Source organism: Mobula hypostoma, chromosome 6 (genome assembly GCF_963921235.1).
Source record: "Mobula hypostoma chromosome 6, sMobHyp1.1, whole genome shotgun sequence".
NCBI lineage: Eukaryota > Metazoa > Chordata > Chondrichthyes > Myliobatiformes > Myliobatidae > Mobula > Mobula hypostoma.
The window spans coordinates 176,196,132-176,209,164 of record NC_086102.1 but is presented as its reverse complement, the minus strand read 5'-3'; the positions used below and the strand labels follow the sequence as shown (position 1 = coordinate 176,209,164).

The 13,033-nt window shown below is 39.4% G+C and overlaps 1 protein-coding gene across 1 annotated transcript in view; it reads left to right on the top strand.

Annotated features, from left to right (window-relative positions):
• Positions 1-11,560, top strand: part of ly75 (lymphocyte antigen 75) — a 186,145-nt gene extending 174,585 nt beyond the window's left edge. Inside the window, exons 33-35 of the mRNA XM_063052314.1 lie at positions 1,244-1,366; positions 6,252-6,425; positions 8,475-11,560. Of these exons, the coding sequence (XP_062908384.1) occupies positions 1,244-1,366; positions 6,252-6,425; positions 8,475-8,680 (503 nt within the window). The 3' untranslated portion in view covers positions 8,681-11,560. The remainder of the gene's footprint in view (positions 1-1,243; positions 1,367-6,251; positions 6,426-8,474) is intronic.
• Positions 11,561-13,033: the final 1,473 nt, after the last annotated feature.

Below are 13,033 nucleotides of genomic sequence, written 5' to 3'. Positions count from 1 at the left end.
GGGAAGGTTCACGAAAATGATTCCAGAATTGAAGCTCTTATCGTATGAGGAATGATTAATGGCTCTGGGCCTCTATTCACTGGAATTCAGAAAAACGAGGGGTGACCTAATTGAAACCTATCGAATGTTGTAAGGCCTGAGCAGAGTATGTTTCTCATGCTGGTGGAGTCTAAGACCAGAGAACACAGCCTCAGAATAGAACGAAGATGAGGAGGCATTTCTTTAACCCGAGAGTGGTGAATCTGCACAATTCATTGCCGCTGGTGGCTATGGAGGTCAAGTCATTGGGTACCTTTAAGGCAGAGGTTGATAGACTCTTGATCTGTCAGGCCATGAAGAGATATGGGAAGAGAGTGGGGCTGAGAAGGAAAATGAATCAGCCATGATGAAATGGTAGAGCAGTCCTGATGGGCCAAATGGCCTAATTCTGCTCCTATATTTCATTGACTTTTGGTCTAAATGAATAAGTATGGATGTGGTAGGTGAAATATATTGAAGAAAAATTTAAGATTATCCACTTGAGGAGGGAAAAATAGGAAGGTAGAGCATTTTATAAATGGGAAGAGATTGAACGGAGTTGATGTTTTGAGAGACTTGGATGTCCTTGTACACAGAGCACTGAAAGCGATATCAAGACCGAGTCAATAAATAGTATAGCAGCCTTGATTACAAGCTGATTTGAGTACAAAGTTGGATATACCTTACTCTAATGAGACTACCTGGGCTATTGTCTCCATCAACGTCTATCTACTTCAATAAAATGAATGCATCTCAAGTTCAGCAGATTGATTTATGGGACGATGGGTTTGTTCTCTAAGTAGAGATTGAGAAGGTTGGGACCATAGTCTCTTGTATTTAGGTGGATGGGAGGTTATCTCATTGAAACACCCAAAATTCTCACAGATGTTTTCCTTGGTTGGGGTGTCTGGGACCATGGATCCTGTTCTCAAAATAAATAGTTTGCTAAACTGGATAGTGATGAAAAGAAATGTTATTTCACCGAGTAAGTAGTGAATTGTTATCCAGGAGGAATATCAAGGTTTGGTGGCCATGTATATTCAAGGTAGAGATTATCAGATCTTTGTATATTAACGGATGTGTAATTATGGCAGGTAAGCTGCAGGAAGGTAAAAGATGAACCAATTAGATTAAATGCCAGCCTGGCAGGAGAATTTGAATATCTTACTTCTGTATATTTTTAATGATCTTGTTTGTAACAAAATACAAATATTTTTAAATCTAGATTCTTCTGCTACTATCTTGAGCATAAAAGATAGAGAAGAAAATGATTTTGTAACCGGACAAATAAAGGAAGATCAGGGAATCACCGGACAGGTCTGGCTGGGAATTGTTAAAAATATGAAAGGTAAGGAAAGATTGCTGAGAAATAAAAAGAGCCTTCATATATGCTGAGCTGCAAATATTATATATTTGTATCATGGGCAAAGTTTTTTTACATTTCTTTTCAGCATTTTCATATTTCTTATTGCCTTTCTGCTGCTTTATCTTGAAAAAAACACATCGTGTAGACAATAGATTAACTACCAGTTTTATTCAGAAATTTGGTTTAAGTTCTCATCTCTCCCTGCTTTCTCTGTGCAGCTTCTGTGCTCCTACTGTTGATAGATGGAAACTGGCAGACAGAAAGTGCACCTGTACACTAAATGGCACTTTGCATTGTTGCTCCAACAGGCAATTGTAGTTTATTAAAATACAACCTAAAACTTTGTTTGTCTAGATTCTTTCACCAGCCTCTTCATTTTCTGGAAGCTCTTCATGTTGAATTACAGATTTTTTTACTAAACTAATTTAAGAGACATTTTGCACATTCCTACAAACAACAAGAAAATAGCATTAGATGACAATAAATAAATAAATAATGGATACAGTTAGATCTTGGAGTAGGAGCTCCAATCGCAGTCTTTACATTTTCAGAATGCTATCAGTTATATAATAAGACTATAAGATATAGGATCAGAATTAGACTATTCAGCCCATCAAGTCTGCTCTGCCATTTTGTCAGTTAAAAGGATCATAAAAAATCAAATAGGATCGATGAGCTGTTTGTATATGAATTTGTCAGCTTTATGCAACCACATTAAAGCAAAATAAATTGTCAAATCTGAATTGTTGGATTTTATTGCAGGCATGGATTTGTTTTAAATTCTAGTTAGGAATTTCAAGTGATGTTTTTGTGCAGTTTTTATCAGTTAAAGCCCTAGGTATGTCCAAGATGGACTATTTCTTTTTTTGCAAAGGGATCAGGCAAGAATATGAACTTTGAAGCACAGGCTCAACCAAGATCTTATTGAGCCATATAATGTACTCCTGCTTCGCTTTGTTTTGTTCTCACATTAAACATGTTAACCATTTGGATGAGCACGTAGGTCACAAGATCAATAAGTTTGCGAATGGCAGCAAAATTGGTGATGTCGTAGACAGTAAACAAAGTTGTGTATGATTACAACGGCATCTTGTCCAGCTGGGAAAGTGGACACAGGAGTGGCAGATAGAACCAGCAGATAAAGCTAAACTCTGACAAGTGAGAAATGGTGCATTTAGGAAAGTTAAAATGGGGCAGGAACTACACAGGACCCTGGGGAGTTGTAGAACAGAGGCTTAGCAAAACAAGGAAATGGTTCCTTGAAAGTGGCAGTGTAGTGAGACAAGCTGGTGAATAATGCATATGGCAAGTTTGCTTTCACCAAAGAGCACAAGAGTTGGGGCATCATGTTACAACTGTATACAATATTTAGTGAGACCACATCTGGAATATTGTGTGCAGTTCTGGTCGCCGTACTATATGAAGGATGTGATTGAGTGAGAGAGGCAGCAATAAAGAGTCACAAGGATGTTTGCCAGAACTGTAGGGCTTGAAAAAGGACTGGCTGCAACTGATGTGCCTGGAGCGATGGAGGCTCAGGGGTGACCTCGAAGAATCTATTAAATCACAGTGGATATACATAGCTAAAGTGGATGGTGACAGTCTTTTCCATATGGTAGAGGAATTGAAAACCAGAAGGCATATGTTCAAAGCGAGAGAGAAAAGATTTCAAAGGGAACCTGAAGGTAAGGTTTTGGTGGTGGTTATATGGACTGAACTCAGTGGAAGTGGTAGGGGCAGGTGCCGTTAACAATATTTAAAAGACATATGGACGGGTTCACAGAGAGGAATGATTCTAAAGGATAGAGATTCAGTGCAGGCAAAGGGACTAACTTAGGGAGGCACCTCGGTCAGCGTGAGTGAGTTGCTGTTTTCTTGCTGTGTAATTCCTACGATTGTATCTAAATACTTATTTTTAAAAAATATAAACAGTGGGGTTTTCTCTATTGTGACAAATTATAATCTAACAAGTTTTGTGCATGAAATCATTCAGCGTGACAAGACCACCTTGAGAAAATGGTCAATAATCCTACACAGTTCTAATTAAGGTAGAGGTATTCCAGACGTCCCACCCTGCAAAAACTCATTTCAGGGAGGTAGCACCATCAATTTGCAGGAGACTCCCGGAACTTGCGGGAGAGGTGGGATGTCTGCAATAGAGTAGCACCTTAGCAGCTAGCCAGCTAGTTTAAATAAAGTTAGCTATGCTAATGAACGAATGACACCTGTTAAACTCACCTCAGCATGTCTTTTACAGTCTTAACCCACCATGGGCAATAGAAAAGTCACCGTTGCAAACAGTGTAGCGAGCAACACTGTCATTATTTTTGACCCCTGTTAGGCAGGGGTACACTTTAGTCTGGGGTGACGTACGTTTTATATTTTTTTTTGGAACACTCTGCCATAGGGCTCGCTCTCTCTTGATTTCTGTGATATTGTATATAATTTGCAGGCATCAGGGAGCCACTATTAATATGTGGGAGACTCCCGGAACTTCCAGGAGAGGTGGGATGCCTGGGTATTGGGTATAAATGTAGATAAGTTGTACTGAACCTTAATATAACACTAATCTGGCTTCCACTTGAGTATTGTGTTTAATTCTGATTCAGAGCATTAAAGCTGTTTTTTGAGAATCATTTCTGGGATGAGATCCAATTGCAAGGGTTCAAAAAGTTCAAAGATACATTTAATATCAGAATAGGTATACAATATACAACCTGAAATTCGTCCTCTTCTCAGACATCCATGAAACAAAGAAACCCCATAAAATGAATGATAGAAATATTGTGAAGTCCTGAAGCTCCTCCCTTCACACAAGCCACAGGAAAAGCTTCCCCCTCCCCCCTTCCCCCGCCCGGATAGGATAAAGAGACAGGGATTGTTTCCTTGGAAGAAGGTTAAGGGGAAATTTAATAAATGTATAAAGATGATTAGGGGTCTGACAGGGTGTATCATGGGAGTCTCTTTACTTTGCTGGGGGTCTTGATGACTAATGGTGTGGGTATACAACAAAGGGGAAACCAGATTAAGAGCAACAGATGGGGAAAAACATCTGTGTCCGGTGTGTCGATGGAATCTGGAGTGCTCTGCCCACAACTCCAGTGGGGACCAGTTGTTACGGCTTTCAAGGAGGAGCTGAAAAATGTATGACAGAAAATTTTGCAAGGTTGCAACCTAAGGATTAATGGATATAGCTGGAGACCGCCCTGATAAAGCATTGGCATGGACATAAAGGGCCAATGGTCTCCCTCTTGCTGACCCCATTCTGTAGCTCTACGAAGCTTCCTTTTGGCTTCTGGAGAGAAATGTGTGGCAGAGGAAATCCATTGTATGTTGTTGCTTGTATTTGCAAGTCCCATTAAATTGACTAAGTCTGTTATCACAATAAACATAATGTTGGAAACATCGTGGAGTTGGAGCTGTGGCTAAACTCCCATTGCTTAGCCACTAGTATATTGATACCTGTGCCATATACGCAGACCAAAATAGGTTTTGGCCAACTTAATTAAGCTAACAATATGCAGAATGTCACCCACAGGAATTGTAAGTTTTAATCTAGGAGGTTGGGAAATGTAAGTTAGCCATAATAAAATGTTTGATATGAAAGAGAAGATTGGCAGCTTGGGTTGGCTGCTTGTTTGTAGGGTTGTTCCCCAAGCCTGGAGGTTAGGTCACAAATGTTTCATCACCAGTTAAGGTGACATCATCAGTGTGCAACTAAGTGTTACAAGCACGAGGTTCTGCAAATGCTGGAAATCCAGAGCAACACCCACAAAATGCTGGAGGAACTCAGCAGGTCAAGCAGCATCTATAGAAAAGAGTAAACAGTCAATATTTCAGGCCGAGATCCTTCGTCAGGACTGAAAAGAAATGGGATAAGTCAGAATAAGAAGGTGGGGGAGGGGAGGAAGAAGTACAAGGTGGAAGGTGATAGGTGAAACCCGGAGGAGGGGGGTTAGGGGCAAAGTAAAACAGCTGAGAAGTTGATTGGTGAAAGAGATAAAGGACTGGAGAAGGGAGAATCTGACAGGAGAGGATAGAAGACAATGGAAGAATGGAAGTAGGAGGAGTACCAGAGGGAGTTGATGAGCAGGTAAGGAGATAAGGTGAGAGAGGGAAGCAGGGAAGCAGGAATGCAGGATGTTGGGAGAGAAGTCGGAGAGTGGTTCAGTTACCAGAAGTTTGAGATATCAGTGTTCATCCCATTAGATTGGAGGCTACCTAGATGAAATATAAGGCGTTGCTCCACCATTCTGTGTGGCTTCTTCGTGGCAGTAGAGGAAGCCAAGGGCTGACATGTCAGAATGGGAATGGGAAGTGGAGATGAAATGGGTGGCTACTGGGAGATTCCGCTTTTTCTGGCAGGTGGGGTGTAGGTATTCGGCAAAGCAGTCTCCCAATCTACATTGGGTCTCATCAATATACAGGAGGCCACATACCAGGAGTACCAGATACAGTAGATGACCCCAACAGGCCTGCAGGTGAAGTGTCGTCTCACCTGGAAGGACTGTTTGGGACACTCCTCTTCCCCCACCTCCTTATCCTGACTTCTTCCTTTCCAGTTCTGATGAAGGCTCTCAGCCCGAAATGTCAGCTGTTTACTCTTTTCCATAGATACTGCCTGGCCTGTTGATTTCTACCAGCATTTTGCGTGTGTTGCTTCACAATTGGGTGCTATTTCTGCCGAATGCTCACCTTTATGTTGGCCAAACTCATTGTTCTGATTATTTGGCTGTTGCATTGGCTGCTGGTCCCGGCCAACTGGATAGCAGAGTGATCTCCGAAACAAATTACCATCATATCTTCATACCCACTCCTGGTTAAGGTTCCATTGTATTTATGTAATTACTTTTGTGTTTCTACACAGATAAATCCTTACAGTGGCCTGATGGTTCAGTGATTTCTTATGCTAACTGGATGAATACAAGCCTCCAAAATTTGACTCAAGATAAATGTGCTGTTATATCATCAAAAACTGGATTGTGGATTCAAACCAGCTGCTCAGAGAGGCATAGCAGACTAGTGTGCAAAGCTCCACTACGTAAGTTTAAAACATGGCTCAGCAAGTCTTTTATTAAACTGATCTTAATGACCACTCACTTTAGTGGTTGCCATAAGAGAATAACAGAAAATATGTATGTTGCAGCATAGAATCAGAATCGGGTTTAATATCACTGGCATATGTCATGGAATTTGTCAACTTCGTGGCTGCAGCACAATGCAGTACATAATAATAGAGAAAACATGTGAATTACAATGAAAGCAGGGCATTCCTGGGTGATGGGGTTCTTTGATGATGGAAGGTGGATGGATGTTGCCTTTTGAGGCATTGCTCCTTGATGATGTCTTGGATACTATGGAGGCTAGTGCCCATGATGGAGTTACATTTACAACTCTCTGAAGCTTATTTCAATCCTGTGCCACCAGCCTCCCTCACCCAGATGGTGATGCAGCCAGATTGCATGCTGTCGAAATTTACAGCTGTAGAAATTTTCGAGTGTCTTTGGTGACGTACCACATCTCCTCAAACTCCAAATGAAATACCGCCACTGTCATGGATTCTTTGCAGCTGCATCAATATGTTGGGCCCAAGATAGATATTCAGAGATACTGACACCCAAGAACTTTAAATTGCTCACCTTCCCCCCACTTCTGATCCCTCTATGAGGATAGAATAATGTTGGTAGAAAATACCAGCTGACAATTGACCCAGGCTTAAAGCGGATTTGATTGATCTTCTGTTATAGATTTGTGGAGACAGAATTTTGAATTTGCATGCCAGAAATTAAGACTTAAAACATTGTATGGGGCTACATAAGTGAACTATATTTTACCTAATGTTGTAGTGTTTAGCTATTGGCAAGATTTGCAAATATGATCACATTAGTGTAAGATGTGGGCAATGTACAGAAGATTTTGTATTAGATGTCTGTGATAAGAATAATGTAGAGACTGTCTAAGAGAGCATTGAAAAAAGTGATTCAAGCCGCTGGTGTACCACACAACTGGCAGAATGAGCATGGTGAACTAACATTGCATTAGAAAATCTGGCTCCTCTTGAAGTTGTGAATATGGCAACATAGTGGTGCTGCTCTAGTAATCTGAGTTCTCTATTAACCTTGAGTGATGTTTATGTGGTGTTTGCACATTCTCACCTTTCCCTCAAGCGATCCACGTTCTTTCCACATACAAAACTGTGCAAAAGTCTTAGGCACATAGCTGTAGCTAGGGTGCCGAAGATTTTTGCACAGAACTTTATTTGTCAACATGGAGTGGAGAGCGAGTTTGTAAATCTAGCAGGAGCGAGGGATATTGAGAATGGTGAGGGTGGAGCACTGTGAGAGGGATGTGGAACGAACGGCAGGGAAGGAGGTGCCGGGGCAGGGGTTGACACAGGTGCAGACACATTCAGCCTTGAAACATCAGGCAAAGCCATTTGATTCCAAACTTTTGTTTGTTGATCATTACAGAATGTCTCTTGGTTCTTCAATGGGCCAGTTTGCTCAATTCTGCTCCTATATATTAACATCTTATTATATCTTTTTATTATATTTTATATATTATATTTTGCCCAACGTCGGCCGCCTAAGCCTGAGTCGACGTAGTAGTAGTAGTAGTAGTTATTATATCTTAAACACTTTGTGTCAATCGAAGGTGTTAGGTATCCGCCTTAGATTTTGGGTAAGCTTTATAAATAGAAGCTCTAGAACTCCCATTGAAATCAGCAATGACTTGGATCCTGCAACAGATCTAACCTGGCAAAGAATCATTTCAGGAACTTTGATGAAGTTTATTATCAGATTTGCTATGGTAAATCATGAAAAAATCGCAGTCCTTGTGTGTGACTGAACAGGCGCCATAACTGTAGTGTTATGGGAAACACATATAAAATGTGCAAGCAGTGTTTGTTGATACCTTTAGTCATGGAGATTGCTACTGTTACACTTGGTCATGCATGCCTAGTGTATGGGATCCATATATTTTTACATGTTAAATTTAAATTTTTTATATACTAGAAAAACTGCTGATTGTTCATTGACTTTGGTTTATCTTTTAATTTGACGTTCTATTATTTTATGTTTCCTTCCAGAATCCAATCACAGAATTGCAGCTTTGATGGTTACAGTGATTTTCATCCTGGTTCTGATCGGTGGAATTGTGTGGATTTTATATAAAAAGAATAAGTGGCGATGGGCTAACCCTTTTGGGACTGTGCACTATGAGCGTAGTTATAATGATCCCACAGATAACGATAGTACAATTATGATAACAGAACTTGAGGAGTACCGCGAATGAAACTTATTTGTGGTTTTATCCCCAAACTGCTTGAGAAATTTCAAAGATTGGGCCAGATCATGATAGCCTTGAACCCCTGCACCCCACCTGCTCCAAACCCCATGCTAAATTCATTTAGTTGCAGGGGGCTATTATAATCCCGTGGCATGGCTTGCATACTAAAACATCCTCTGGTGACTGTTGAAGAGGGTCTTTCTTTAAAATGTCCATCAGTCTTTTTCAGCTAAATCAAAGCCCCAACCCCAATTTTGTCAGCTATAAAAACTTCAAGTGCTTCTTTTCAATCTTTTTTGAATGTCCCAAACATCCAGAGATATTAAAACTATTAAAAATTAAGTAAATAATTGTTGAAGATATTTTGAAAGCAAACTTAACTGTAAATAAAAATAAATAACACTGGACAACATTTTTTTTCTAAAGTGTTGTTTCCACAGAATTTTTTTCTTATGTTTATGATAGACCATTTGAAGCTGAACACAAGTATAATTTCAGATTACTTGTATCACATAGGACTTTGGAGAAACAAGAAATTAACCTTTATTGCATCTAATTGCATAACAGTACTGATGCTTTGCAATAGTTCAACTAAGCTAAAAGTGTTGATGATTTTCATTTGTACTCAGTGTCTGAGGCTTCTGGCTTAAGTATCCAACAATAATCAGCCTGCACTGATGGATTACAGTAACCATTTCTCCATGACTGCAATGTCCTGATGAAACTTTTCACCATGCTTGTCACTGACAGCACGAAGATTTGCAGACAAGTTGTCTAAATGAGAATGCGGAAAATGAATCTTTAATAACATGTTGCACTTCATGGTTTTGTATGCTTGAAGCATGTTGCCAACCAGCTGCACATAGATTAGTGCTCTGTAGTTGCCAAGAAAACTTTCAACAATATCCTTGAATGCCTTCCATGCGATTTTCTCCGATCCCACTAGAAGTTCTTCAAATTGCCTGTCCTTGATGACCTGTTTGATTTGTGGACCAACAAAAATGCCTTCCTTAATCTTAGCATCAATTATTCTGACTTGAATTATGAATTGAAATAACAAATATAGGTGATTTCAAAAAAAATGTTGCACCATAGGGAAATTTCATGGTTATTTTCAAGATCAGTAGCTCAAAAATCCATTCGATACACCCAAAAGTGTTCAGGAAGCAAAATCTTTGTTGTCCAGTGTAATTAAACAACATTAAACTTAAGAAAAAATACCTTGGAAAGAAACTTATCTTTCTGCATTCTTCCGAATCTAAACCTCCAAAATATCCATTAGAAGCAGTGGGGTCTCAGATCCTACAATAGGTTAACATGACAAAAAATCTATTAGGGAATTTTGATGGAGCTTATTATCAGATTTGCAATTGTAAGTCCTGAATAAATCCCAAACTTCATACAGTTTGCGCAGCTATATGCTGCCAGTGCTGTACAAAATTGCCAGCAAATCAGCCCCATCAGTCGCATCATCTGAATAATCTTGCAGTTGTGTTAAATATTTCCTGATTTGCACTACTTATACTTTCAGATTAAAAGGCTGCTATGGGGTTACCACTGTAGCAGTTTGTAGAGATTGTGTTCTTTATAAGTATTTGCTTTAAGAACTTATTTTTATACTATGTAATGTAAACATTCCAGTGTTTGACAGAATCATAATATATGCAGAGAATGAACTACAAAAAAACTGTGCAATCTTTTCACCAATTATGTGTTACAATGTAATGCATTTGCGTTTATGGTTGGTGTTTATTGATTTCTTTGTGTATTAAGCCATTAGCAACTAAACATGAAATTTGCATATTTTAAGAGGTATTAAAGTCCAGAATATAGATATGGGTTTGAGATAAGATGTATAAACCGGAGAAAATTGTTCTTGTCTACAAAATCATCCTATCTCCTTTGTCAGTGCCTTGTAACTTCCTCTTTGTAGCTGAACCTCAAATTGAGGATTATTGCTCTGAAATGTTCCAAAGTGATAATACATTCATGGACCACAATAATAATCATATTATCTTATAAGTTCCTTTCTGGAGGATATGGGTTTATTTCTATAAAATACTCCTTTTCAAAGAGTATATGCAATAAAGAAATTGTTGTTTTCAATAAGGCCACTTGTTCTGATTTGGAAAATTGCAGTCTTTAAACTATATGGATATTCCAAGCATCATTTTTGAGGTTCTGCTGTGCTATTTATGCATATTTATAAAGCTGCAACTATTAAAAACTTAACAGTAGAGATTAATTACTGTAATTATTTTTAATTGGGGGATTTGACAGAAGCAGCTCTAATTGAAGAGCATTGGTCTACCTATAATTATACTGCTGTCAATTTAGTGAATACCGTAATGCTGTTTTTGAATAAGAGTGTATTTACAAAGTGTGAAGACCAAAAAGTTGTAGAATTACCAGACTGATGATATTGTGGAATAAACTTGAGTATTTTTAAGTAGTGGCAAACAAATTCAGTAATTGTTCTATGGAAAATTAAACACAATTAACTCAGTATTTGAATGGGCAAGATAAAATTATTTTGAAATTTCGTGTAATTTTGTAATATAAGATTTTGTTGCAAAAGCTCAAGTTCTCAGCTGTAGTATGAGTTTCCCATGAATGAATAGAAATATTTCATTCAATTCACCTCTCATAAAACATGTAAATTAGTAAAAATATTAAAGTATTATCTCTTGTGTGTGTATAAAAACTGCAGTCTGCTTTAAATTTCAATTTTAGTTACACACACAAAATGCTGGAGGAACTCAGCAGGCCAGGCAGCATCTATGGAAAAGAGCAAACAGTCAACATTTTGAGCCGAGACCCCTTATCAGGAAGAAAAGTCAGGGTAAGAAGGGAAGAGGAAGTACAAGGTGGCCGGTACGGAAGAGGAGGAAGGGGTGAAGCAAAGAACTGTGAAGTTGATCGGGATAAAAGGCTGGAGAAGGGGGAATCTGACGGGAGGACGGAAAATCATGGAAGGAAGGGAAGGGCTGTTTTAGTTGCTTTGTGCCATTAGGGCTACAGATTCTTCACAGTTATGTATATAGGGTATCTTCAGAGTTATGCAGTTGTTGCTGAGCTGTTACTATTCTTGTCTTTTTGCACTTGTGCATAGAGGTGATACTAAGATTCTCCGATAAAAAGACTTCATGACCCTTAAAAGAGATGAAGCTCATTATAAGATCCCAAATAGATACTAGTTTATGATTCAAGAATTGAGCATGTCCTGTATTGTGTGGTGCAGCTTATTTCCTGTCCATGCTGTGGTACGGATTGATGGCAGTCATGGAGCAGATCTATTCAGCTTCCACTTCAAGATCTTGGCTTTCAAATTAACTTGAAAATGAAGTCTCTGCCTTCTGGTAAGGTCTTGTGCAATATAGCTTTGGGAGGGAGGGTTGGGTGAGCACTAAAATTCACCAGATAATTTGTTCCTTTTTTTTATGTTGGAGTTACAGAAATCTTTTTCATGTCATTGAGAAATTTATAATGGAGTTATCTTTATCAGTGGGGATTAGAGCCACAGCAGGACAGCAAGTACAGTGGATTCCAGTTCATTGGGACACATCGGGACCGGTACATTTTGGCCCAATTAAGCAGCTGTCCCAATTAGCTGAAGTTTTATGGAAATAATTGGAGGTGTAACAAAAGACAAACTACCGTTTAACTGAGTATTTAAATGAAATACAGAACAAATTAGAACACTACTAATGCTACCTCAGTACCATAAACCTGTCTATTAGTTCCTATCAGTCATCAATGGAGGAATTCATTGGGTATAGACTGCCGGGTATAGTGTGTCCAGGGAGGGGTGGCACCTCTTAAGTTAAGAGGTTTGTTGTGTCCATTCTCAGGAAGCTCACTTACTTTGGTTCCAACCTCACCTCTCATCTGTGGCTCCAGGTAGCTGCTTGCATGTGACAGTGGTCACACCCCGGAACACCACATCGACAGGTGGGCTCAACCAAGTCAGGGTAGCCAGCAGACCACATACACAAGTGAGCTAAGGGACATGCCTGTCCTAACACGTGAAGTCAGCTTCGGCAGACTGGGCGTGTGAGACCAACAGTGAGATCCAACAGCCAAGAATGTAGTCTTGTAACTCTTCATGCAGAGCGAAGGGTGTGATAAGGAATAAAAGAAGTCATGGTTATCCACTGCAACCAAGGAAGACTCCAGTTTCTGTAACTACTCGTACCACTGAATCTGGACTTCTGAGGTCGAGAGGGCGGAACAGCCCCAATATAACTGCTTTTCCGCTTCTAAAAACTCACTGTTGTTGTTGGAGACATGAACAACCAACATGCTGCCATGTCCTTTCGACTGACTGTAAATGAACAGAATTAGTGCAGACACCTAGTG